At 44.5% G+C, this 27,606-nt stretch overlaps 1 protein-coding gene across 1 annotated transcript in view; it reads left to right on the top strand.

Moving 5' to 3' along the window:
* Positions 1-27,606, top strand: part of cdh13 (cadherin 13, H-cadherin (heart)) — a gene marked incomplete at its 5' end in the record, with an annotated part of 453,399 nt that overhangs the window by 386,830 nt on the left and 38,963 nt on the right. Inside the window, one exon of the mRNA XM_079249495.1 lies at positions 8,324-8,466. Coding sequence (XP_079105621.1) covers positions 8,324-8,466 — 143 coding nt within the window. The remainder of the gene's footprint in view (positions 1-8,323; positions 8,467-27,606) is intronic.

Genomic DNA, 27,606 nt, shown 5'->3' with positions numbered 1-27,606 from the left:
GTTTAGTGTCAAACAGAAAACGAGGCGTGTAAAAGAGGCGAAGCTTTGCTAAAATTAGCTTCTAAACTGAGAGGATTCGGGTCTTAATCAGTCAAATGATCCGTCCATGCTGTTAGATAACATCTGGAAACATCTGAAATCAAACTGATTTCCAGATCAAATCCACCAAAACCAGCGAGTTGCTGCTGCTTCGCATGTTTTTGTCTCACTTTGAGAGAAAAGACGTAAAAACAAAATTCTTTATTTCAGAAAAATCCTTCATTTAAAAAACGTTGCTTCAGAAGAAACACTGGAAAGAAGCACCGACAGGATGGTTTTCAGAGTTTTTTTTAACTCAAACTTTAAATTAATATTTAAAAGTCTGATGGAGTAAAGTTACTATTTTTGATCACTTTGTTTTCTTTAATATTTAACATGAAAACATTCTTTTTTTTTTTTGTTAATGTAACAGAATGGAGGTCTTGGTTCATACCAGAAGGACAATTTTAGGTTAAAGTTTCTCATTTCTAGGTGCCCTATAAAGGGTTAAGATTTTTCTCACCCAGTCAAAGTTTGGATAAACTTTCGTAATTCAGGAATCTGTGTGCATTTGCAGCCGTTCGCTCGGTCATCATGAAGACTGAATACTCGATGCTCGGCTAGATGGGCGGTTTTTGCAGCACCAGGCCGCTGTAGATGTAAAGGCGGAAGCTGCAAATGAAACACGTCCCAGTTGGGATGTTCCTTACTGGATTTTATACCGAGTCAGCAAACCGATTTCTTAGTTTTACCACGACCTCATTCTTGACGCCAGTTTGGACGTTTCGGTTCCTCCTTGCATCACTTTCGCTTTACAGTAAAACGGCAAATTTAACACCTGGAGACACTTAGAAAAACTTCCGAACCAAAGGCAAACGGACGAGTCCACCTACAGGCTTGTTATGCTGCAAGCGACGACGCGGCTTGATGATGTCATCCAGTGTGCGCCTGTAGATGTCACCTCGATGCTCCGCGTTGGCTCGGAAACGCTGCAGGATTAAAGATACAAACAGATCTGGAAAACTCTGCACAACATGTGACGTATTTTGACATTTTCAGTCAGACGAGACGCAGCGGAAGACGTTGATGTTCCTGATATTTCATTTTAATGCCGATCATAACGAACATCTGCTCTTGCAGCGGCCAAAGAGAGGCGAGGTTGAGTGTTTGACCTCCTGTCGTCTCTGTTTACACGTTACCCCTTCCCATCGCTGCGATGATTCCAGCTTCATACAAACTCCACGCTGCTGCCATTTGATCCTGATCTTTGTCTGCTGTGCATCACTATGTTTTTCCCTTCTGTCAGACATCTGAATCAGGAAACAGTCATCCATCTTGCAGCCTCCCCAGCGTCCTGAACCGGGTTCATTCTAGATCTCAGACCAGCACAAAGCCTCCTGAACATGACCAGAAGGCCTGCAGAACCCCGACACGAGTCATGTTGGTCTCCTGTGCAACTTTGCTTGTTGTTGCACAGAAAAAGGCTTTAAATAAAGTTTAATTTGCACAGAAGGATTTAGTGCATCGATCTCTCATCATGGAGAGATGCAGCGTCGCAGCTCAGAACGAGAAAAGCATTTTGCTTCTCGACGACTCATCCTGAGATGCTTTGTTCAGCCTAATGATGCACTTCCGGAGAGGGAAGCCAGAGCCGAAGTATCAATCATGCACCAGTAAAACCAGCAAGTCTCAGCGGGAAAGCCGCCGGTGCTTGATTAGAGACGGATGAATTCTGCATATGCTTTGGGAGTTTCATGTGATCTTTCAGCCCCAGTGCAGCAGGCAGCTGTTCCAACTAAACAAATAATCCAAACATTTCGCTGCAGGTGCGTCTCAGATGAGTTATTCTGGCAGAACTTCAGATGGTCAAGCTGAACTGGTGGAGTTTTATTTCCAGGTGTCCAGTCAGATCTGAGGACCGCCGCATGCTGTCCTCCGGAGCTTCCCGGTGCCGGAGCATCTGGATGCTTCAGTACGGTCTCATTTGGGAAAGTCAGAATATCGCTCTGCTGTAGATTTATCTTCTCACATCCTTTGTTTTTATCGATCCAACTGTAGCTTTACCTCCCAGGGCCGCTGCCAGACATGCAGGGGCCCCAGTCTCTTTGTGGCGCATTCTCAACGTTAGGTTTCATTTTTCTAAAGAAATTAAAATGAGTCTTTTATTAGTGTTTAACAATAAAATCTGATAAAGCTGTGAATAACATAGTTTTTTTTTGTTGTTGTTGTTGTTTCGTTTTGTTTTTTTTGTCTTGTCCAGCATTTAAGCAGCAGACTGATGTTCTGGATGCTGTGTTCTGCTGAGCAAATTTATTTTGCCAAGGGGAGCTTTTTGTAGATATAATGATCCCCTTGTATTTCTGGATTCTTATTTTATTTTTCTATTTGTTTTGGATAATTGTTAGTATTACAGAGTTTATGCTGCTGGACCGGAGAGGATAGAAGAGAGACAGAAAGAGAAGAAAACAGAGAAAACAAGAGAAAGAGATTAATGCATACGTGTATATACACAAACATACCCACCTACATGCATATATATACACACACACATATATATATATATATATATATATATATATATATATATATATATCAACATAAAATACTGTTTAGATTAAAAGCTGAATCATAAACTTTGTGAAGAGAAACTTCCTTATGAATGTCGGCCAGATTGAGAGATTAAAAATTCGCCTCTGGACGTAAAACCTCTGAAAGTAGAGCTCAGTAGAGTCCAGATGAAGATCAGTACCAGCAGAATTACTGAACCTTTCCAGTCTGGAAACGTCTCGTGTTTCTGAGTCCAGATTAGTTTTTTGTTTTAATTCACAGTTTGACATGCCAGAAGTGTGTGTGTCGGTGTGTGTTCTGCAGCATAAAGCCGGTTGGTTTCAGAGCCCTGGAGGTGAGACGTGATGTTAAAGTGAATCTCCTGCTGTGTTTATTTATTTATGTGATATCCAGGTGAGGTTTTTCTACCGTTGCTGTGCCTCCTCCGTTGTGCATGTCGGTGCACGAGTCCCTGCTGGACAGTCTGAAAGGGATCAAACCTCCACACTTGTCTTGTGTGGGTGTTCTGTGTCCTTAGAGCTCTACAACCAGAGCCAACGCTGATCTCCAGAGGCTTGAAGGACAACTTAGCTTTTACTTCTGGGTTCCCTCCATCAGTGATTGCACCGCCGTGACATCTAATTATTTCCCACCATGATGTGCTTCAGTGCAAAGAGCCCGGATTCTTCATTTTCATACATATCGACAGGAAAATGGAAAATGCTGCAGCCTTTTCTAGAAAGGTGTAAACATAAACAGAAATCCAATAAACAAGGCAAATAAAATCCTATTTTCTTTCAACAACAGCCTGCAGCCTGTTCTGTTCCTGCAGACGTCCTGCAGGACGCTTCCCAGCTCTTCTCTGGGTGTTTGAGGATTCATCACTGGAAAATCTGCTCATTTCAGTCCAGTTCTGATGATGTTTACTGTCCGTCAGCCTCTTCATCCCAGTTTCTCTGCTGTAGGAGTGTCTCCATGACGTCCACGCCTCCATGGAAACCGTTTCAGATGAGGTTTTTGTGAACAGAAATAAGATTTATCCTCTAAATGTTGGACTGCAGCATCTCCCATCCTCCACCTGCCGGGTTTCTCCATAGTTTCAGCTCATTGAACGGCTGGTTGACGTTTTCTGCTCATAACTTTCTAAAAATAACAGAAAATTACTGTTTTTTCCATGAATCTGCATTATATTAGGCTTTTTGTGACTAAAATAACAAATTAGTTATTTGCAATCAATTCGAAAGTGACTGAAATATGATTTTATTATTAATTATTCATTTTGTAATTATACTTATTCATATTTTTGTTATGTTTCTAATAATTATAAAATAGTTTTAAAAAAATAAAAATAAGTATTATACACAGTAATAATAATGTAGTAGTATTAATATAATCTTTAATTTATCTTCTTTTTTTTAAGTAAAACTAAAAATGAAAACATTTGTCTGAAAAAAAAATCCTGTTTGTCATGAAATTGAAAGAAAAACCAAATAAAAGAAAAAAACTTCAGAAGCCTCAGAATCAAAGTTTGACATTAAAAAAGAGGAAAAGTGTCTGTTTAAAAGCCAAATCTAGAAAATGGAGGCATGAATCTACATATTAGACCTTTTAATGACCCAATAAAAGCGAAGAGATTGATATGAGCAGCATGTGCTGCAGGAAAGAAAACATCAGTGTGATGAAGAATTATTGTGTTAGAAATAAACAAGTTTCTCCTTCGTAACTTGCAAAGCTTCCAACAAGCACATCATGTCATCACAAAGAGGTCTGAGCAGCACATACCTGTTCTGTGGAACAAAACAATAATCAGCATTCCTGCAAAGATTTTCTCTTTTTAACCGTCACTCCTTTAGCTTTTATCTCCTCTGTGGCTCCGCCTTCTCCACACCTTACCTTTCCCTCCCCACCTGGCATTAACACACACAAACATTCCCCACCAGCACCGTGCATGCCTGCATGTTGTTCCCGATGCTGCAACTCCTGCTTTTCACTTGTCTGACAGAAGTGAGGAAGACGACTCAGATTAGAGGAAGAAACTGAACTTACATCCAACTAAATGATGCAAGTAAATAATTACAGCTAAATTCTCTTTTTAAGCTCGTTTCTGTCGCAGTGATTCCCCTTTTCTGCTCAGTTTGCTTGAAATGTTCCCAGATGAGTTTTATTTTCAACCTCCAGCTCACGCAGGAGCATCTTTAGAGGGCTTTGCATTATGTGTCAGCCCTGGATCACCATAATGAGACATTGTGACAGTTAAACAGATGCAATGCTCTCCTGCCATCCTCAGCCAGGCTCCTGTGTGTCCTCTTCCAGCTGAGGGCAATTTCCAGCTAAACCATTCAGACACACAGCGCTGGTGCTGATGCCAGCTATAGCAGCTCAGAGTAGCCCCCTGAGGGGGTGCAGCTCTGCAATAGTGGAAGGAGTAACATTATAAGCACCTCTCCACGGCTTTGGGTTCATGCACCTCATGATACTCTCTGCAACTTCAGCAAAAAATCTGGACAAATCAGCCCCCCCGCATTGAAAGCATAAAGCATTGTGTTCCACTTTTTGCTGTTTTCGCACCTTTAAAATGTGTGTTTGGACCTAAACGTGGACAAGTGTGAGCTTATGTTGGAGCGCTGCGTAATTAGCTGACTGATTTGTTTTGGCCTCCTCTGTTTTTACAGACAAACACGCTCAACCAGATATGAATATTCCTAATGGCTTTTTAATGTCTTCCTAATTTGCCCTTTTAAAGCGCCGCAGTGGGCTGTCCCCATGTTTGCAGCGAGGACAAACAGCCATGTGACAGAGTCAGGGCTCACCTTTGACAGAAACTTCTGCTGTCTGACAGAAATACGTTTAGGTCCAAACACACATTTTAAAGGTGCGAAAACAGCAAAAAGTAGAACACAATGCTTTATGCTTTCAATGCGGGGGGGCTGATTTGTCCAGATTTTTTGCTGAAGTTGCAGAGAATAAATAATGAAGTTTATGCAGAATGATCATCTTTAGTCCTTTTGTCATCACCAGACTTTAATTTCTACTAAATACTGAAGGAAACTTTACATCAGTGCAGAAAGGAAAAGACAGAATATGTGAGTTATTGTTTATTTTAAGGCGTTTTCTGTCTAGTTCTCATGGATCAATCGGTCCATTTTCAGCTCATCCAGCTGCAGGTTAACACCTCAGCAGAGATCCCCCAGAGCTGCTGCTGCTGCTGCTCAGCCACAGTCTTCAGCTCTTCCAGGGATTTAATCTGTCCTGAGAGTCCTGCGTCTGCACCTGAGTTTCTTCCCAGAAGTTTCTAAAAAGAGAAAAGTCTCTCCAGACGGCATCTGAACCTAATGGCTGAACCACCTGAACGGCTTCTCTGGATGCAGAGAGCAGAGACTTCCATCCTACCCCTCCCTCATGTTGCGTACAAGTTGACGAGCACCGATAGCAAACACACATCCAGGATTGCTAATTGCATTTGACAAAGATGTGCAAAAGTTAAGTCTGAAACCATGGCAACGTGTGTGTGTGTGTGTGTGTTAGGCGGTAACGGTGCGTGTTTGATCATATATTCAGTGTTATATGGAGGCATATGGAGGTTAACAAGCGTCGCACCTCCCCTTGTCTCCATGCGCTTCGTGGATCTTCTGTTTGCCTGAGAAGGAAAGCATGGAGAGAGAAATGTTAAACGTTTCTGTATTAATCCTGCCTCGGCGCCTTTTCTCATTTTTACAGTAAAACAAATGTGTTGGTTAGCAGTTGTAATCACAGGCAGCGAGGGTGTGTGAGAGCGGGAGGGGAAAGGTGTGAGGAAAGGTTGATTGCAAAGCCGTTTCCCGAGGCTCCATTCGCTGAGGAGCTCCGTTTGTCTGCTGAGCAACGTGCGGCCTCGTGCTGCAGAAAGTCCATCGTTTTGTACGTCTCTCTGTGCATGTAGCTAACTCTTAGCCGACGGTGTGTCCCTTTCTGCATGTATGCAACACGCATCAGCCTTCTGCACATCGGTGTGTGTGCTCTGAAAGGAAGAACACTGCAGCTCATAAATCAGTCAAATGCAGCGTTCGCTTCGACGCCCTCCAATCACCGTCCAGCAGTCATCAGCGCTCTCGCTGAGTAGCCACATTAGCGAGGTCGTGATCCCCCTTCATCTGGTGTTCGAGGCGAGGCCGGCTTTGCCACTCGCCCACAAGATTTCTGTAGAGCTGTCCATCACGGTCGGCCCCGCAGGATGCTGCTGAAGAGGAGCCGACGCTGCTTCAGTCTTCTTCTCCTGAATGACATCATTTCTGTCACAACCAGGGCTGTCCACCTCCGGTCCTCCAGGGCCACAATCCTGCAGGCTTTCCATGTATCCCTGCTCCAACACACCTGACTCAAATTAATCAGTCATTGTGCAGAACTGGCTGTTTGATCCGTTTAATGGAAGCCATGTGTGTTGGAGCAGGGATACATGGATAACCAGCAGGACGTTGGCCCATTAGGGAAAAGACTTTGGAGACCCTAAACGGACTGTTGAAACGTCTTTCTGCGTGGAGTTTGCATGGATTCTGTCTGAAGACACGATGTCCGGCGGAGCAGGCAATGTGAGTGCTGGTCTGTCTCTGTGCTGGTCCTGTGATGGACTGGACGCCTCTCCAGGCATAGACTTCAGCTTCTCTGTGACTCTGAACTGGAATCAAACTCCACACATCCGGGGTTCTCAATGCAGTCCTACGAGTTCTGCAACCCAACATTTTTTCCATGTATTCCTGCTTCAACACAGCTGAATCAAGTGAAATTCAATTCAATTCAGCTTTATTTGTACAGCGCCACTTTACAACAATGTTGTCACAGGACACTTTACATACACATCATTTCATACATCTCCTATAATAGAAACCAACTGATTGCATCGAGTCATAACTTGGATCCAGTCCTCCATCCTGAGCTGCATGTGGCGACAGTGGGAAGGAAAAAACTCCCCTTTAACAGGAAGAAACCCTCCGGCAGAACCCGGCTCAGGGGGGGGCAGCCATCTGCCTCGACTGGTTGGGGTGGAGAGGACAGGAAAGACAGATCAACATGTACAACTGCACTTATTCAGGAAGACCTGCAGAAAAAGGAGAAATAAGTTAGAGACGGCCATATTAGCATATATTTATACATTAATATATTAGAGAAATAGAGCGAGGTACTTCTCAGGGCATCAGGTAACATCCCCATTGCTACATAAGTAATGGATGGCTAGACTACCCATAACTATAAGAGCAATGAGCAGAACCTGGATAGATGGACAGAAATGGATCCAACAGCCTATTAGGTTCTGTTTAGCTGTGTTGGAGCAGGGACACATGGAAAACCTGCTGGATTAGGGTTAGGGATTACCTCGCCTTGTATCATCGGTGTGTTTTATCCCACTGCGATGCTTTCAGGTCTTTTTTCTCTCTGTGTGAAGCTGAATATGAAGCAGTTCCTGCTCAACAGGAGCTTCTTCCGTCTACTGCTACGGACGTCACTCAACATGTTTTCTTTCTAGTAGATAATAGAACGATAATATGACGGTTTGCATCTTCTCAGTGCATCTTTAAATCATCTGTAGTTTGTTTTTGAATGATCTGGTGACGTTGCATGTTGCTGTAAACAACATGGAGTCACCGATGTGGTGACATGTGCTGCATCTGACCTGTTTCTGTCGGCATCGGCGCCTAAAGCGTCCAAACAGGAAAACTGACCACAGGTGATGATTTACTTACAGGATCACAACTTTTTCAGGTTTTTTTTATGTGTGTTTTTGTAGATATGCTGTCCTGCGAGACCCGGCGGGCTGGCTGAGTGTGAACCCGGTCAGAGGAACTGTCAACACCTCGTCCTCCCTGGACCGAGAGTCTCCCTACGTCCATGACAATAAGTACACGGCTCTCTTCATCGCCACAGATAACGGTGAGGGCTTTTTCTGACGTCATTTAAAGTTTTGGGCTTTTTTGTCTCAGAAAAATCCGCTTTTAAACATTAATCTGAGCTCCTGTTATTTTAATCCTTTTCATAAAATCTGCTTTAAGATGTGCAGGATGCTTTCAGGGTTTCCCACCACAGTTTTCTGTTCATTTCCATTTTACACGGAATTCTGGGTTTGTGATGAGTCACAATGCCAAGTGGTTACTGCAAAGCCTTCAGAGTCACAGAAAGCTCGGTGTGTCTGCTGTCCTCACCTGGCCACAGCGAAGCCCTCAGCATCCCGGCGGGACAAACGTACGGCCGTAAGCAGCACCGGGTCTGCTGGACCATATGGCGGCTGCTTGGATGTGTCAGAGGAGATGATGCTCTGAGACTTTTCAAGCCACAGATGAAAGTCCCGAAAGCCCCATGCGTCTCTCTTTTTCCCTTCGCTTCTCTTTCGGTCTCATCATCTCTCTGTCTCTTTGTCCCCTTTCCTCTGTGTCCCCCCCCCTCCTGCCCCGCCCCATCAATCCATCTGTTCTCCTGTACTCGGGAGATTCTGACAGATCCATTAGAGGAACTGAGGGATTCTATTAGTCGGCAGCAGAATAGCTCCGTTGTGCTGCCGAATTCAGCAGCCTTAGAAAGATGAGTGGTGAAAGAGGAGTAATGATGGGGCCGGAGGAGGAGGAGGTGGGAGGAGGTGGGAGGAGGTGGGAGGGTCAGTGCAGGAAGAGAAAGGAGAGGGACATGAGAGGAGATAACAAGGGAAAGATATGAGGAGGGTAGTGAGAATAGACGGTGAGTGGACATAACGAAGGTGGGATGGATGAGAATGAAGAGGCGATGCTGGACGTCCTGAACTTCAGAATATTTGCACGACTTCAACGTCTTGTTCGTTTTGACAAGTTTAATAAAATATTCAGCTTTTAAACAATGATTTCCAAACTCTCTTCCTTCACGTAGCAACGGAACAGCTTCACGTCCCGCCGGCACCCCGCTTAGCTCGTCTGCTCCCGTCTCTTCCTGAACAAAGTAGCCTTTATTTGTCCTGATCGAGATGAATCTTCTGCTTACCATTAACTACCGTCGCTCCACTTCATAGATGGAAACGACGGGATGCACAAGCTGCAGCTCAAGAACCGTTGATTTTTCACAAAGAGGTTGAGAATCATTTATTGACTTGCAGAAGTTGGTGTTTCTGAAAAATTTAATTTTAATAATCTCAAGTCTTTCTTGGCCTTTAAAAATAAATCTAGATAGATTGATTAACACAATAAAACATTTTTTGTAAAGTTACAGTTTATGACCATCAGGGGCAGAAGAGTAGTATCAGATTACGTTGAAAGGCATTTTTGGCACAAAAAGTCTGAGAAACTGTATCAGATATGATGCATATGGTCGTTTAGATGCTTCATAAGGTTTTCTGAAAAAAGGAAGAATATCTGGAAACCTCTTAAAGATGCGTTACGTAACTTTCTGACCTTAAAACTCCACGTCCAGGACGTGTTCGATGCTGCCTTGCAGCGTCCTGAGGCAGAGAAACCGACACTACACATTGTTTACATCGCTTCATGGTATAATAAGGGACCGGCTGGTTTAAACACGCAACGTCGCTGAATCAGCAAAGAAACGAAGATTAATAAAGAGAGAGACAAAACAAGAGTCATAAGATGGTCTTCTGCTCACAGGTCAGGTAAGATGCAAGATGGAGGCTGGGTTAGCCGTCGATGGCGGCGCTGACGGGGAAATGGTAAAAAGTTCTGTAGCGTGTGTTTATACAGTTAAAGGTCTTGCTTTAGTCCTCATTAGTGTTAGAACTGTTTAAAAACAAACGTTTTGATGCTGACGTTCAAAGTCAGGATGTGACATTAATGACCATCCAAGTAAAACTGACTTTAGCTCTGAATTATTCTCATGTCTTGAGCCATAAACCATAAATTCAACACTGTTTTTACAGTGTACAGAGGTGAGATAGAAGTACCTGCTGTTGTTATTCTGCCCACATACGTAGGCAAGAAGAACCATAAAAATCCCTGCACCCTGTCCTTTAGCACCTTCTGGTGAGGCTGAAATATGAGTAAAGCTCTGACAGCTGCTTTGCTGCATGTTGTCATTGACAGGAGAAATTTGCTCCTTCCCCACAGCAACCTTTGCAAAGACTGTATGACAACCTGCCTATCGATTCATCCTTACATCATCATCTTTGTATTTATAGCGCGGTCTCCGATGGATTCCTGTACACTCTCCCCTGAAGAGGGGGAAGCTTAAAGGCAAAAGACAGCAGAGCTTTGTCAAACAGAAGCCGAGTCCTTCCTGCACACAAACGGAAAATAGGAAAACATTTTAGAATCGGAGGAAAAATCAATAAGATGAAGTAACGAAGAAGGGAGTAATTTAATAAGTTATATTTGTCTCCAGTCCCTTTCACTATGTTTCTTACATCATACTATAATAACAATATATAATATGGAACCTATAACAATACATTATATATACATATATATATATATATATATATATATATATATATATATATATATATATATGACTAGAGAGAGAGAGCAGATAATCCAGAGGCTAATTCAACTCAAACAGCTTTCCTCCTCGTGGTGTCAGGAGACTGAAAATAAAACTGATCACTTGAATAATATCAGCGCCGTCTAGTTCAAGTGTAAATCTATGAATGTTAAATTCAGAGGAAAGAAATCTGTCATGTCCGACTGAAGAGCACGCATTAAGAGCTGTTTGTGTTCGTGTGGTGTTTATATTTTACGTTCCATGTCCAGCAGGCTTTTTGTTTCTGAAAAATACATATGTATGTGCCGTATTGGCTGTAAATTTAGTAATGTGGGTTTAAACACAGTTTAATCTTCTCGATTGGAACAACATCAAATCAAATTTTCTCTGTTTAACTGAATGAAAATAGTAAATAATGAAGCAGAAGTCTGTAAAAGAGGAGAAAGCTGAAATCTAAATGTTGCAACTGAGGAATGTAACGCTGGAATATATAATCAGCTGTGTGCAATAAGAAAAAAACGCCAATGGAAGCAGACGTTCTGATGTAGAAATATACGCAAAAGTGTAGTGAAAACACTGTTTTTGCATTTACATGTGACGTGGGGGGGGTCATGTGACCAGTTTATTTCCAGTAGAGATGGCACTGTGTGGAACAAATGGCAAATTTCAGAGTTTTAGAGAAGAAAATGGGGAAGAAAAGCTTCAAAAAGCCGGAGAAAATTCTCCACAGCAAGTAGAAAAGGCCAAATGAGACAAATCTCGTCCAGTTTTATTTTGCAGGAAAATGTAATGGAAACACAGCCACTAATATCCTGTATGCATGCGTGTTGTAAGTACAATATCATGGTAAAACACACCCAGCTGCAGATGGTACGCGGCTCATTTCTGCCTCCTCAGAAAGAAATGTTCTGTCTCTTCGTGTAGAGTCGCGTTACCTCTGGATGAATGGCTCCACCTCTTCAGCCATAAATCCTGTTTCTCCTACAGTCTCTCTGCAGTCAGGAACAAACTACAACAAACATGACTGTTATCAGCTGCCCCAACTCACCTCAGCTACTTCGCAGAGTCAAGCTTCCCTGAGCGAGTTTTGTCCTGCCCGCCTCCTGGCCGTAGCCACAGATCAGACAGGACTCTGCTGTGAAGATGGAAGATATGAGTCACATCAGAGTCGGCTCTTTCATGTATAATTTGGCTGTTAGCTGGCCTGCCATCTCTCACACACCGACTCGGAGACTCACAAATGACAGTTTCCATGCTCTTGCCCAAAATCCATTTCCTCACCTGCCTAAAAAAACAAATTCATATGTGTTAACGTGATGGTTTAGAGGAGTGGAAAGCTGGCAGGCAAACAGGAGCGGCAGCAGGAAGTTAATCAGAGCAGCGAGGGGAAAAGCAAGAAGAATCTACTGCAGTGTTCTTCATTCGGCTGCTTCCAGAAGCGCCAGTAAGCTGCTTTTCTGCTGCATCGCCATCAGAAAGTCTCTGAAACTTTTGGATGATGACTTTTAGTGTTGGGAGATGATTTTTAGCTGTGGAGGTCAGAAGGTGTAAATTTGATTAAAAATGAACCGCACATCATTGCAGGAATTTTCTCTTCCCCGATGTGCATGTTAGTGTTATTTACGTACTATTTCTGCTTGTGTGTTTGTGCACAGTGCATTCCTCCTCCCATCAAGTGTTTGTGCTGCTGAGGTAATGACTGAGACGCTATAAAGTAGTTTTTCCTGCAGCAGCAGCACCTGGCTGGCCAACCAAGCAGCTCCGTGTTGTTGGAGGAATATTGTTCCAAACCAAGCAGAGGGCTTGTCGAGCTGTTTATTTAAACTCTCATCAGTAGGAAGTGCTTCTGCACGCCAACAAATTCTCTTCTGCTCTCTGATTCCCTGCTGGGACACCAGCTGTTTTTATATCCTGTTATTTTAAATCATTGTTTCTGTGTGTGTGTGTGTGTGTGTGTGTGTGTGTGTGTTGGATTGAACTCGTGTGTTCATCCTGGTTTTTAATGTCTTTGTTGCCGTGCATGCAGAGGCTCTCCGGCCTGTTCCTGTGTATCCACACACTGCTGTGTGTCGCGGTTCAGTGTTTTCTCCAGCTTCTCATTTAAATGTTAAACCGCCTCCTGGTGGGAGCCATTTGTCATTTGGAGACGTGAATACATTATCAGGGCCCCAGTCGGCTGAAACAGCAGCGCACACGCATGCATTCCTCAGCGTTGCTGCCACCAATGTTATTAAAACTCTTAAGTTATGCACGTGAGAGCAGAGCTGTTTGTTTAGAGCACATGGATGTGCCGAGGAGAGCCCACCTCAGAGGTGAAGCAGTGTGTTAGTTTTTACAGCGAAGCAACCTTCATGCAGACAAAAGCCTTGGTAATTACAGGAGTCAGATCACTTCCAGTCTTCATCACATCCTCTGCTTCCAGAAAAAAAGCAAGAAGCAGAGTAGCTGAATGCTAATGGGTCAGAAAATAAAACTCTTTCTTCTCAGATGGATGTAAAGCTGAGTGTGTGAGAGGATCTGCTACTTTCTCTCTAAAGATTCTACGTAATAGCTCCATCATCTCTCAGGCAGCCTGCTAGCTGCTTGTCAGTGGCACCTTCTCTTTGTGTGATTATGCGTGTGCGTATGTTTGTGCATCCACAAGCTTGTGTGTCTCTACATGTGTCCATTTTCCTGTGTGATGGCCGTCCTCTGCGCTGCCTCATTGCCATACTAAGTGCTGGGAGCCAGAGTGCAGCTCATTGCCGTAATGGGCCGAGTAATTTCCTTGTTTCAGGCCAGCTCAGACGGTGTGGTTTTGCTGAGAAGCGTCTGTCTGTTTGGCTGTCGTGCTACAAGTGCACGGTGAGGAAGCCGAGCAGGCTACGTGCACAGGGATGCGCTCATGCTCTGTGTTTGTCCAGCTGTGATCAGGCTGCCTGACAGTACAGCAGGAACATGATAAACCATGATGAGAAAGTAAACGTTTATTTCTAAAGCATTGTTTAAGATAAACATCACAACATGCTTCACAATAAAACACGAAAACACAAAGGACAGAAAAACTGATGAAACAAAGAAGAAGAAGTTTAAAAATGCTTTTTTTTAGCTGCTATTTTTACTGACATGTCTGCTTTGTGTAGCGGCCCAAAAACCTTTCAGACTGATGGAAAGGAGCAGAATGGAAAAGAATTTATAAATGATCTTATAACTGCTGCATTCTGCTAATGTAGACTCAAGCTGAGTCTTTTCTTCTCTTAGCTTTTTAACTCCATTAAATCCTGATAAATTAGTCATTAAATTAGTGTTTGTGAATGATCCGTTACCAGATATGGGTTTTGAAAATGCTAAAAATAAGCGGCGACGGCTTGGTGGGGCTTTGCAAAACATCCATCCTGCATCCAGAAGAGCAGACGCCACATAGCAGGCTGTGTTTAGTCGAATGAAGCAACATCAGGCTCGGTGTTAAGAAGAACATGAGGGGGAATGAGACGAGTTCAAGAGACAGACAAGTGAAAATCAAAAACATGAAGAGAAATGAAGATTTAAACTTTAACTTCCAATAACTTGTGAAAGTGTTTACTTCTCGTCTGCTTGTTTTATCCACCTATAAATCTGCATCTCTCCCTTTATGGAGATGACCGCAGAGGCGAGAAGGTTAACTACTTTACTGAAATGTGTTCCTGCCCAGCCAATCAATTATGGTGTTGCGGTAGGCAAAGGTGATGCCAGCCAGAGGGAAGAGTGCAGTATAGGGAATCCAGACATATTGACCCAAGGTAATGGCAGTGTAATGGATACGCTCAGAAGATCACAGCCCAGTGCAGCCTCGCCTTCTGTTGCCTCCCTGCCTTGTTACTCTGCCTCATTAACCCCAAATACTCGCTGTGTCTTCCTCACTTTAGTGATTTAGCACCACCTTCCATGCCTCTGCCTCCCCCCTCCTGCCCGTCTCGGACTGCGTCTGGCTTTTATGTCTTGTAGTGAAACCTTTTGGGGGAAGTCACCACCAAAACAAGCGCATGTCATGTACGTGATTAAAGAATATCATTGTTGAGCTCTGCCAAGGAGGAAACATCTCTCTGTGTTGTTGGCTTTTATCAGGCCTGACTTCTCCTAAGTCCTTGGGATGCTGATTCATCCACAGATCAGAAGTTATTGCTGTGGCTGGCACACTTCAACAAACACGCCTCTACCCACTCTGCAAGACAACTTGTGACTGAGTGCAGTGATTCTGGACTTCTTTTCCTGCCAGTTTCAGCTGTTAAAAGTGCTCTGCACCTCCTCTTCCTGCACATCTCTATCAGGAGTTGGATGCACTTTTAGTGACAGGAATCCAAATGAGATGAATGAAGTAAGTGGGCAGCGGAGATGGAGGGGGATAGGTAATGAAAGATGAAGTTAGATGATGGAATCAAGCAAACACATTTGCTGCTGAAGACTGTCTTGGTTTATCTAGAAACCATGTCATTAAAGCAGCATGGGAATCTGTCAGAAGCTTAGTTCCTGATGACGAGTTAAAAGCTAGCTTGAAGGGTGTATTAATTACACAGCCTCACAGTTCCCACCTTGCTTAATATGCTGCTTTAGTTAACACGTTCTGCAGAGCAATCTGCAGGGAACTATTCCATATTTGAGCTAATGCCGTTCTGCTGTGCCGATGTGCAGATTCCCACAGCTCCCAGCATATGTGCACTCAGAATTTATCCAACACCAGTTTAACATGTCTTACAGCTGGCTGACGTAGTTTAAAAGTTTTCTCATCTATTCATTCTTCAGTAGAGAAGCCTAAATTCCATCCAAACATTCTCTACAGCAGGGGTGCCCAAAGTCGGTCCTCGAGGGCCGCTGTCCTGCAGGTTTCCCATGTATTCCTGTTCCAACACATCTAGCTTCCACTAAATGGATCAAACAGCCAATGTCGTGCACAACTGATTAAGCTCTACTACTAATTAATTTGAATCAGGTGTGTCTGAGCAGGGATACATAGAAAACCTGCAGGATTCTGGCCCTCGAGGACCGGAGCTGGACACCTCTGCTCTACAGCTACATTCCAGTGCAGGGTTATGGTTGGACTGGAGCTGTCCCAGCAGCTACTGGTGAGAAGCAGAGTAAATCCTGCATCACAGGTCCAGCACTCACACTCGTCTCTATGGAGAATTCAGAGTGAACTATTAACTGCATGGACTGCTGTAGAAAGCTGTGAGAGGAACATGCAAACTACATGCAGAAAGGCCTTGTGTTTCTATGGGAATATGTTACCTTGTGGAAAAAATGTTACTTTTTGGAAACGTGTTAGCTTGTGGAAATGTGTCAGCCTGTGGAAACATGTTAGCTTGTGGAAATGTGTTAGTTTGTGGAAACATGTTAGCTTGGGAAACGTATTATCTTGTGGAAATGTGTTAGCCTGTGGAAACATGTTAGCTTGTGGAACACGTTACCTTGTGGAAATGTGTTAGCCTGTGGAAACATGTTAGCTTGTGGAAATGTTAGTGTGAGGAAATGTGTTAGCTTGTGGAAACATGTTAGCTTGTGAAACAGGTTATCTTGTGGAAATGTGTTCATGTGAGGAAATGTGTTAGTTTGTGGAAATGTGTTAACTTGCTTGTATAAACGTGTTAGCTTGTGGAAACATGTTAGCTTGTGAAACAGGTTATCTTGTGGAAATGTGTTCATGTGAGGAAATGTGTTAGTTTGTGGAAATGTGTTAACTTGCTTGTATAAACGTGTTTGTGTGTGGAAACAGGTTAGCTTGTGAAACATGTTACCTTGTAGAAACATGTTAGCTTGTGAAACATGTTAGCTTGTGGAACATGTTACTTTGTTGAAATGTGTTAGCATGTGGAAACGTGTTAGCTTGTGGAACATGTTACCTTGTAGAAACGTGTTAGCTTGTGGAACATGTTACCTTGTAGAAACATGTTAGCTTGTGGAACATGTTACCTTGTAGAAACATGTTAGCTTGTGGAACATGTTACTTTGTTGAAATGTGTTAGCATGTGGAAACGTCTTAGCTTGTGGAACATGTTACCTTGTAGAAACATGTTAGCTTGTGGAACATGTTACCTTGTAGAGACATGTTAGCTTGTGGAACATTTTACCTTGTAGAAACGTGTTAGCTTGTGAAACATGTTACCTTGTAGAAACGTGTTAGCTTGTGAAACATGTTACCCTGTGGAAATGTTACTTTGAGGAAATGTGTTAACCTGCTTGTATAAACGTGTGTGTGTGTGTGGAAACGTGTTAGCGTGTGTAAATGTGTTTGTGTCGAAACGTGTTAGTGTGTGGAAATGTGTTAGTGTGAAGAAACATGTTAGCGCATGGAAACATGTCACCTTGTGGAAATATGTTACCTTGATTGTGGAACAGAATACTGAACATATTTTCTATATGATACACAGTTTTGTGTGTTAAAAATTTTATTATGTTAAAGATCCTTACCCCACATATTTGTGGGTTGATGGTCTTTAAACTAAATGAAGTACTCAGTAGATAGTAGATCTAAGTTTTTATAGTATTTAATCTTACATGATCCCCTCTGATCTGCTCTGTCTGTGTTCAGGTAGAATTAGCACAGCCATACCACGTATGCAGGACTGCTGAGGTAGAGGTGTTAAAAAGGCCATATTTACAGGAACAGATAATCCACGTGCAGATAGAAAGTATCTAGATTATGAATTATGAATATGAATTCTTATTTATTTAGACCCAGAATAAATTAAGACACATTAAAGAATAAACCAATAAAAATGTGAAAATGTTGTGTCTGTTTGTTTAAATCGGCCTTCTTTGCACCTCTTTAGGCTCCTGTCCTAGATTATTATGCCATATATAGATTATTGGATTGAAGTTCAGAACTCCAGCTTGTAAGTCAGTTGCTGCTATTGTTGGCTCTCAGAGCGGCTGCGTTTCAGAGAGGAAAGAGATGGATGTTCTTCATGAATATGACCACTTCAGGAGTCCCATCAGATCAGGTTCTTGTCTGTTAGCACTCAGAGTTAACTGAGTGACAAACCAATGCAAGCGCTGTCAACTTACCAAACTCCTAACCAGTTCAGAAGGAGAGAGGACGGCAGGGATAAATAGATGAAAAGCGACAGGTCCAGTCATTAGTGTGTACAACAAAGCCTTGCAGATGGCTGAACCAGAGTGTCGTCTCCATCAAGTCATGTTGTGCCTCAGCTTCAGGGAATCAGATGGCATCTAAACATTCATAACCCTCATTTTCATCTAACAATATTTGCAATCGTCTGTGTGAATTGTAATAATGCTTCCTTCCTCTATCTGAACTCCCATCAGCATCTGCTGTACTTTGTCTTATATATTAACTATGACATAATACTTCACCAGCATGAAAAGTTTAGTCATCTTTTTTTATTACAGGATTTTGATGATCTTTAAAGTCATGAAGCATTTTTCCGCAGTTAGCGGTATCATACAGAATACATTTACCCCTCACTGTGATGTGAGCTAAAGATGTTCTCAAACACAGTTTCAGCATCTATTTGCACCATTTACAGTACATTTAATCATCCAATAAGATGTACAGAATCATCATGTGTAATGCCAAAAATAAACAGGGTGTTTAAATGCTGCAGAAAGGCTTCATCATTGTTCAAGTGTGACCAAGTATATTGTTAATGGCACCGTTCAGTTGAAGGATGGCGATGATGCAGGAAGCCAGGAGGTAGAATGCCAGCTCTGAAATGTAATTTATCAAACATAAATATAAACTCTATTAACACAATGAGAAACTATCGTTACTAGTGATTTGATAAAAAGCTGAGGACAAGGAACTGACCAGTCACTGTGGATTTGTGTGGAAACAATCACCTCATCTTTAGGTTATTCTCTCTCTCTCTCTCTCTCTCTCTCTCTCTCTGAAATGGTGATGGACAAAATATGAACTAGTTACTAAATGGTTACAACGACTACACAAGTAGGCATTCAACAGACTGGAAAGATGTATAGATACAAAAATGGAAAGATGGATGGATGTAAAGATAATTTTGATGTATAGATGTAAAGATGGATGGATGTGTAAATGTAAAGATGGATGGATGGATGTAAAGGTAGATGGTTGGATGTAAAGATGAATGTAAATATAATTTGGATGGATGTATAGATGTAAAGATGGATGGATGAATGTATGGATGGATGGATGTATAGATGGATTTATAGATGTAAAGATGGATGAATGAATGTAAAGATAGATAGGTGTATGTAAAGATGGATGTAAAGATAATGTGGATGGATGGATAGATGGATGTATAGATGTAAAGATGGATGTATAGATGTAAAAATAGGTGGATGGATGTAAATATGTAAAGATGGATGTAAATATGTAAAGATGGATGGATAATTTGGATGTATAGATGGATGAGTGGATGTATAGATGTTAAGATGGATGGATGTATAGATGTAAAGATGGACGGATGGATGTATAGATGTAAAGAGTGATGTAAAGATGGATGGATGGATGATGGATGGATGGAGAAAAAAGAAGGAAAAGCACCATCCTGGGAGACGTGGAGGTGGTGGAGGCCAAAGCAGACTGGAAATATAAAAGAGTTGCATCTACAAGAAGGTGAAGAGGAGACTCTGCTTCTTGCAGAAGCCAAGATCCTTCAACATTTGTACCAAGATGCAGCATTTATCCTGAAAGTCTCGGTCTGTTATGTGGCTGCAGCATCAGAGCCAAAGGAAATAATGCAGAAGGCTGGTTCGTGCAGGGAATAAAACTCTGGAGCTGATTTAAAGCTGCACAAGTTGTTTAATATCATAAATAATTCTTCCCACCTTCTGGACAACACAGTGAAAAAACGTCCGACTCGTCCTTTAATTTCATTTTCAGCAGCAGGACTGATTTTCAGGTTCAAAGGTTTGCACAAAACGAGTCATTTACTTTTATTTGATGTTGCTGAAAAACCAACAAAAGGCAAGAATTTGCGCCTACTTGCAGATACATCATGTCCTCGTAACTAAAAACAAGAAACCTTTCATTTAGAGGGCAAATTTGCTGTTTGATTAGTACAGAAAGAGCACTGAGTGCCAGCTCACAGAGAGCTGTAACAACACCCTCCTTTTCCAATCTCTTAGTATAATAGCAAGCAACTGATAACCCAAAGTCTATTCTGAAAGCAATTTGCCAGACTAGAAGCGATGCACCTGTCCCCAGCACCGCTTCTCTCCCCGAAGCCATCTCTCTTAATGACTTGTGCCTATTGTAATTGGTTCTGGCTGGTTTCATTTACAGTTCTGATCAGCCAATCAGATTAGCAAGGTGTCATGTGATAATATTTGCTGAAGCCCTGAGGAGAGTGATGAGTGATGGGACTGAGTGTAGTCAGCTATCTGAAGGGAGTTCTAACTAGGTCTGGGATTCACGGAGCAACAGAATGGATAGAGGAGCAGATAGGATGCTAGCTGCCTCAGAATCAGCCTCGCTTCATGAAATGCTTTTACCAGAAGGAAATCAAAGTGAAGCGTATCATTTCTCCTTCTTTTAAATGATCCATTCTACATTCTACAAAACATCCTTTTGACAGTGTTTGATAAAAATAGTCTACAGACTTTGCAAATGTGACCCCTTGTCTTAAACACGTCTTAAACGTGTATTTTTCAGCAAAGTAAAGATGAACGTTATGTCATTAGTTTGCTGAATGGAGACCTCCCACGTATTTCCCGTACAGGCCAATCCACCCAACCATCCAATTAATCCATCTATCCATCCATCCACCCACCAATCCGTCCATCCATCCATCCATCCATCTGTCGGTCCATCCATCCATCTGTCCGTCCATCCATCCATCTGTCCGTCCATCCATCCATCCATCTATCCATCCACCCACCCACCAATCCATCTGTCCATCCATCCATCCATCTATCCATCCACCCACCCACCAATTCGTCAAATCCATCCATCTTCTGTCGCTTATCCGGGGTCGGGTCGCGGGGGCAGCAGCCTAAGCAGGGAAGCCCAGACTTCCCTCTCCCCAGACACATTTGCCAACTCTGCGGGGGGGATCCCGAGGCGTTCCCAGGCCAGCTGAGAAATATAATCCCTCCAGCGTGTCCTGGGTCTTCCCCGGGGTCTCCTCCCAGAGGGACGTGCCTGGAACACCTCACCAGGGAGGTCCAGGAGGCATCCTGACCAGATGCCCGAGCCACCTCAACTGGTTCCTCTCGATGCGGAGGAGCAGCGGCTCTACTCTGATCTCCTCCCGGATGACCGATCTCCTCACCCTATCTCTAAGGGAGAGCCCGGCCACCCTGCGGAGGAAACTCATTTCAGCCGCCTGTATACGAGATCTCCTTCTTTCGGTCACGACCCACAGCTCATGACCATAGGTGAGGGTAGGAACGTAGATCGACTGGTAAATCGAGAGCTTCGCCTTCTGGCTCAGCTCCTTCTTCACCACGACAGACCGGCGCAGAGTCCGTATTACTGCAGACGCCGCACTGATCCGTCTGTCGATCTCACGCTCCATCCTTCCCTCACTCGTGAGCAAGACCCCGAGATATTTAAACTCCTCCACTTGAGGCAGGACCTGACTCCCGACCCGGAGGGGGCAATCCACCCTATTCCGGCTGAGGACCATGGTCTCAGATTTGGAGGTGCTGATTCTCATCCCAGCCGCTTCACACTGCGAATTGCTCGATTGAAAAGCTGAAGATGACGCCATGTTTTTTTTTAAAGATGAAAATAACTTTTTATTTCAGTTCAAAGATGGAAGGAACTATGTTTTTATGGCATTCAATCATCCTTTTACACCGTTATTCATCATGTCTAAACAAAAGCAAAGCTGAAAATAAATCAGGCTGGATGGGACCTTTTCTCTGCCTCTTCCATTTTCTAATGATGATTTTTTCCTCTTGTTGGGCTGATCACAGTTATTAGACCTTCCATTAGCCAGTTAGTTGCAGCCTCACTTTCCCAGGTCTTGCTGTGTTTCTTGCTGTTGTTTCTGTTTAATGCTGGTCTCTGCTGACTGTGGGTCCACACACAATACTTATCTTGTATTACTGGAGGGCTTTTGTGAAACACGAAGGTAAATGAAGTGTTTCAGTATGAATGTATGCAGGCCTGAACATGGTGTTTGGTGTCCCAGCTGGAATGAAGAGAAATGGGGTGATGAACTGGTGTGCTAGTGGATTATGACGTAGTGTTGTGCAAGTAGTAATGAAGAGAAAGGTTTTTCTCTGCAGCAGGACGGCAATGGAAAGTGATGGGGAACAGATTTAACTAGATTCAGGTGGAGCGCTTTGGCTCAGTAGACATTTTATATAATCATACAATTTCAAAATCATTCTTCTCGAAAACTGCTTTGCTTTCCTCTCCTCCCTTTTCTCATTTTCAATTTTACTTTAATTCATCTCTTCTGATTCTCTTCTTACTGCGCTGTAGTCCACCTGCAAATGAGTCTTTCTGCGTGTTTAGCGGCAGCTTGATGTGTTGTGACACTTTCCAATGAACCATTCATCACACACAAGCCCCCGTTTGTGGCGTCTCTGGCCCGAGCAGCTTGTTTCCTTCCATTCTGTTCAGGGAAATAATAATTGTTATAACAATGCAGAATATTTAAAGCCAATAGCATCATCCACCGGCTGTTTATACCAGAGATGTCCTGCTTTATAGAGACTATTCCGATTTTGGAAAAGTATTGAAGCCACATGAAAATGACCTTATTTATGATCCTATTATTATGCTGCAGAATTTTCCCTTTCAGAAAAGCATCATTTTTTTGTTTCTTTGTTTTTTAATTATTTCGCATTTTTATTTTATTTTATTTACTGTAAGTTAACTGGGGCCAGTGCAGTTGCTACAGTAACAGATCAAATACATGAATTTTGGACAAATGAAAATAGAACTGACTGCAGTATTTATGCTTTTGAGTTTGTGGTGCTCCCTGTCCTTCATCCTTCTCGTAAAACTTGGCTGCTTCAACACATTTTCCCGAGAGGAAAATAGGAGCACAAACAGATCATGGTTTTTTTTTACTCACTATAACATGCAGGGCCAGATTGGTACATTTCAAACTGCTGCTGGTAACAACCTTGTTTTTCTGTGCAGAGAAAAAGTCTGCCAACGGAATAAAAAAGAAAAGAAAAAGACAAGCGATAACAGCAGAAAGTGGCTGTCAGATAGAAGGAGGGTATTAGCCTAAAGCCAAAGTGTTGGGAGCAAACGAGTGTTTGGGGTTCGATGGAAAGATATGAAGAAGAAGCAGAGGAAGAAAGCAGCGTTTGTTGCCTGTAGCTGTGGATTAGCTCTGACATTCTCGGGAGTCAATCACTTTGCTTGCCTCTCTCATCTCCGTGCAGACGGCAGAATAACAGGGAAGTCTTAACTGCCAGCCAGGGGCAGGTGGACAATGAAGGTGGAGAAGGAGAGCAAAGCTTGAAGGCATAGTTTCTACTCTCATTTGTTTCTACTTACAACCTGCCTGCATCCATCCTGCCAGCAAAAGCTCTGCAAAATGCTGCGTGTGCAGCTCAAGTTGACTTAAACGACAAATTTATCTCTCTCGTTTTGGCTGCGGGGATGAAAATAACGTAAAATAGTCAAACTTTAATTTAAGGACTTTGTTTAATATTAAATACAAAAATTAAATGCTTGTTTTATTTTAGGATTAAAGTAAATTGTCATGTAAATTAGTCCTTTACTTAAAAAAATGGTCCTTTTTCATCTTACACAGTAATGAAATATGTATTTTCTAAATGTTTATTTCATACATGCATAATATATGGATATAAATATATGTTGTAAGCTTGATGGATGGCTGTTTTCATCATGCAGCATATGCTAAAGTGTAGATTTTTCAAGTACTTTTGCTTCAGTGAAGTACTTTTGCTACCTCCATCATCCAGAAATTGAAACTTGAAATGATATTGACCTGAATATTGCTGCAGAAAACATTCAGGATCTGCTGAATGAGGCTACCAGAGGCACATGCAGTGAAATCAAGCGTCTCCCTTTCAGCTCAAACACTCGCTTGGTCACGCTTACTGTTGGCTCACATTGTTTCAACTCCATCGTTTATTGCTGAGAGTTTATTCTCTAATGTGTAAGGACGACAGAAGCAAAGACATAGATTAAACATGGAGGGAGTTAGTCTTTAAACCTTCAGATTCCTCCAGCTGAATATAGGCTGACCAAATCCAAAACCATGAGAAATTCTTTTATTTTCAGTCAGCGGTGCAGTTTGCTTCACAGCAAACAAATGTTAGTGATGGATGCATTAATCATGCAAAGCTTCACTTGTAAAGGTAATCCCAGCTGTTTTAGTCGGGGTTTTAGCTCAAACTGGAAACACTAAGTCTTTACAGGGTGACACCAGGTTAGAAGTCAATCAGTCAGGTGGTCCTTAGGGTTTCTTTTCTTTCGTCATGGAGGTCAAGAGGGTTAGGGTTACCTTCACCTAACCCTCCTCGTGCAAGTGGGCAAACTGGAGAGGTCGGGACACAGACGGTTGGGTCGCAGACGGGACACAACTGGAGAGCAGCCATGATGCAGCTAAAAATGCAGTCAGAAAGCAGCAGGAAAGTGGGCAGAAAGCTGACGGAAAACTGCTGGAAAGCAGCCAGAAAGCAGCTGAAAAGTATCCAGGAAGCAGACGGAAAGCTGCCAGAAAGCTACCAAAAAGCAACTGGAAAACAGCCAGGAAGGTGCTGGAAAGCAGCTGGATAGCCGCCAAAAAGCAGCCAGAATGCAGCTGAAAAGCAGCCGGAAAGCACCTGAAAAGCTGCCGGTAAACTGCCGGTAAACTGCCGGCAAACTGCCGGTAAGCTACCGGGAAGCTACCGGAAGGCTGCGGGGAAGCTACCAGAAAGCTGCGGGGAAGCTACCGGAAGGCTGCGGGGAAGCTACCAGAAAGCTGCGGGGAAACTACCAGAAAGCTGCGGGGAAGCTACCGGAAGGCTGCAGGGAAGCTACCGGAAGGCTGCGGGGAAACTACCAGAAAGCTGCGGGGAAGCAACCGGAAGGCTACAGGGAAGCTACCAGAAAGCTGCGGGGAAGCTACTGGAAGGCTGCGGGGAAGCTACCGGAAGGCTACAGGGAAGCTACCGGAAGGCTACAGGGAAGCTAGCAGAAAGCTGCGGGGAAGCAACCGGAAGGCTGCAGGGAAGCTACCAGAAAGCTGCGGGGAAGCTACCGGAAGGCTGCAGGGAAGCTACCGGAAGGCTGCAGGGAAACTACCAGAAAGCTGCAGGGAAACTACCAGAAAGCTGCGGGGAAGCAACCGGAAGGCTACAGGGAAGCTACCAGAAAGCTGCGGGGAAGCTACTGGAAGGCTACAGGGAAGCTCCCAGAAAGCTGCGGGGAAGCTACCGGAAGGCTACAGGGAAGCTAGCAGAAAGCTGCGGGGAAGCAACCGGAAGGCTACAGGGAAGCTACCAGAAAGCTGCGGGGAAGCTACCGGAAGGCTGCGGGGAAGCTACCGGAAGGCTGCGGGGAAACTACCAGAAAGCTGCGGGGAAGCTACCGGAAGGCTGCGGGGAAACTACCAGAAAGCTGCGGGAAAGCTACCAGAAAGCTGCGGGGAAGCTACCAGAAAGCTGCGGGGAAACTACCAGAAAGCTGCGGGGAAGCTACCGGAAGGCTACAGGGAAGCTCCCAGAAAGCTGCGGGGAAACTACCGGAAGGCTACAGGGAAGCTCCCAGAAAGCTGCAGGGAAGCTACTGGAAGGCTGCGGGGAAGCTACCGGAAGGCTGCGGGTAAACTACCAGAAAGCTGCGGGGAAGCTACCGGAAGGCTACAGGGAAACTACCAGAAAGCTGCGGGGAAGCTACCGGAAGGCTACAGGGAAACTACCAGAAAGCTGCGGGGAAGCTACTGAAAGGCTGCGGGGAAACTACCAGAAAGCTGCGGGGAAGCTACCGGAAGGCTGCGGGGAAACTACCAGAAAGCTGCGGGGAAGCAACCGGAAGGCTACAGGGAAGCTACCAGAAAGCTGCGGGGAAGCTACCGGAAGGCTACAGGGAAACTACCAGAAAGCTGCGGGGAAACTACCGGAAGGCTACAGGGAAACTACCAGAAAGCTGCGGGGAAGCTACTGGAAGGCTGCGGGGAAGCTACTGGAAGGCTGCGGGGAAACTACCAGAAAGCTGCGGGGAAGCTACCGGAAGGCTGCGGGGAAACTACCACAAAGCTGCGGGGAAGCTACCAGAAGGCTACAGGGAAACTACCAGAAAGCTGCGGGGAAGCTACTGGAAGGCTGCGGGGAAGCTACCAGAAAGCTGCAGGGAAACTACCAGAAAGCTGCGGGGAAGCTACTGGAAGGCTGCGGGGAAGCTACTGGAAGGCTGCGGGGAAGCTACTGGAAGGCTGCGGGGAAGCTACTGGAAAGCTGCGGGGAAGCTACCAGAAAGCTGCGGGGAAGCTACCAGAAAGCTGCGGGGAAGCTACCAGAAAGCTGCGGGGAAACTACCAAAAAGCTGCGGGGAAGCTACTGGAAGGCTGCGGGGAAGCTACTGGAAGGCTGCGGGGAAGCTACTGGAAGGCTGCGGGGAAGCTACCAGAAAGCTGCGGGGAAACTACCAGAAAGCTGCGGGGAAGCTACCGGAAGGCTGCAGGGAAGCTACCGGAAGGCTGCGGGGAAACTACCAGAAAGCTGCGGGGAAGCAACCGGAAGGCTACAGGGAAGCTACCAGAAAGCTGCGGGGAAGCTACTGGAAGGCTGCGGGGAAGCTACCGGAAGGCTACAGGGAAGCTACCGGAAGGCTACAGGGAAGCTAGCAGAAAGCTGCGGGGAAGCAACCGGAAGGCTGCAGGGAAGCTACCAGAAAGCTGCGGGGAAGCTACCGGAAGGCTGCAGGGAAGCTACCGGAAGGCTGCAGGGAAACTACCAGAAAGCTGCAGGGAAACTACCAGAAAGCTGCGGGGAAGCAACCGGAAGGCTACAGGGAAGCTACCAGAAAGCTGCGGGGAAGCTACTGGAAGGCTACAGGGAAGCTCCCAGAAAGCTGCGGGGAAGCTACCGGAAGGCTACAGGGAAGCTAGCAGAAAGCTGCGGGGAAGCAACCGGAAGGCTACAGGGAAGCTACCAGAAAGCTGCGGGGAAGCTACCGGAAGGCTGCGGGGAAGCTACCGGAAGGCTGCGGGGAAACTACCAGAAAGCTGCGGGGAAGCTACCGGAAGGCTGCGGGGAAACTACCAGAAAGCTGCGGGAAAGCTACCAGAAAGCTGCGGGGAAGCTACCAGAAAGCTGCGGGGAAACTACCAGAAAGCTGCGGGGAAGCTACCGGAAGGCTACAGGGAAGCTCCCAGAAAGCTGCGGGGAAACTACCGGAAGGCTACAGGGAAGCTCCCAGAAAGCTGCAGGGAAGCTACTGGAAGGCTGCGGGGAAGCTACCGGAAGGCTGCGGGTAAACTACCAGAAAGCTGCGGGGAAGCTACCGGAAGGCTACAGGGAAACTACCAGAAAGCTGCGGGGAAGCTACCGGAAGGCTACAGGGAAACTACCAGAAAGCTGCGGGGAAGCTACTGAAAGGCTGCGGGGAAACTACCAGAAAGCTGCGGGGAAGCTACCGGAAGGCTGCGGGGAAACTACCAGAAAGCTGCGGGGAAGCAACCGGAAGGCTACAGGGAAGCTACCAGAAAGCTGCGGGGAAGCTACCGGAAGGCTACAGGGAAACTACCA

Source organism: Telmatherina bonti, assembly GCF_933228915.1.
Source record: "Telmatherina bonti genome assembly, chromosome: 2".
NCBI lineage: Eukaryota > Metazoa > Chordata > Actinopteri > Atheriniformes > Telmatherinidae > Telmatherina > Telmatherina bonti.
Note: the sequence above shows the minus strand (reverse complement) of the source record. Positions and strands in the feature narration are given on the sequence as shown.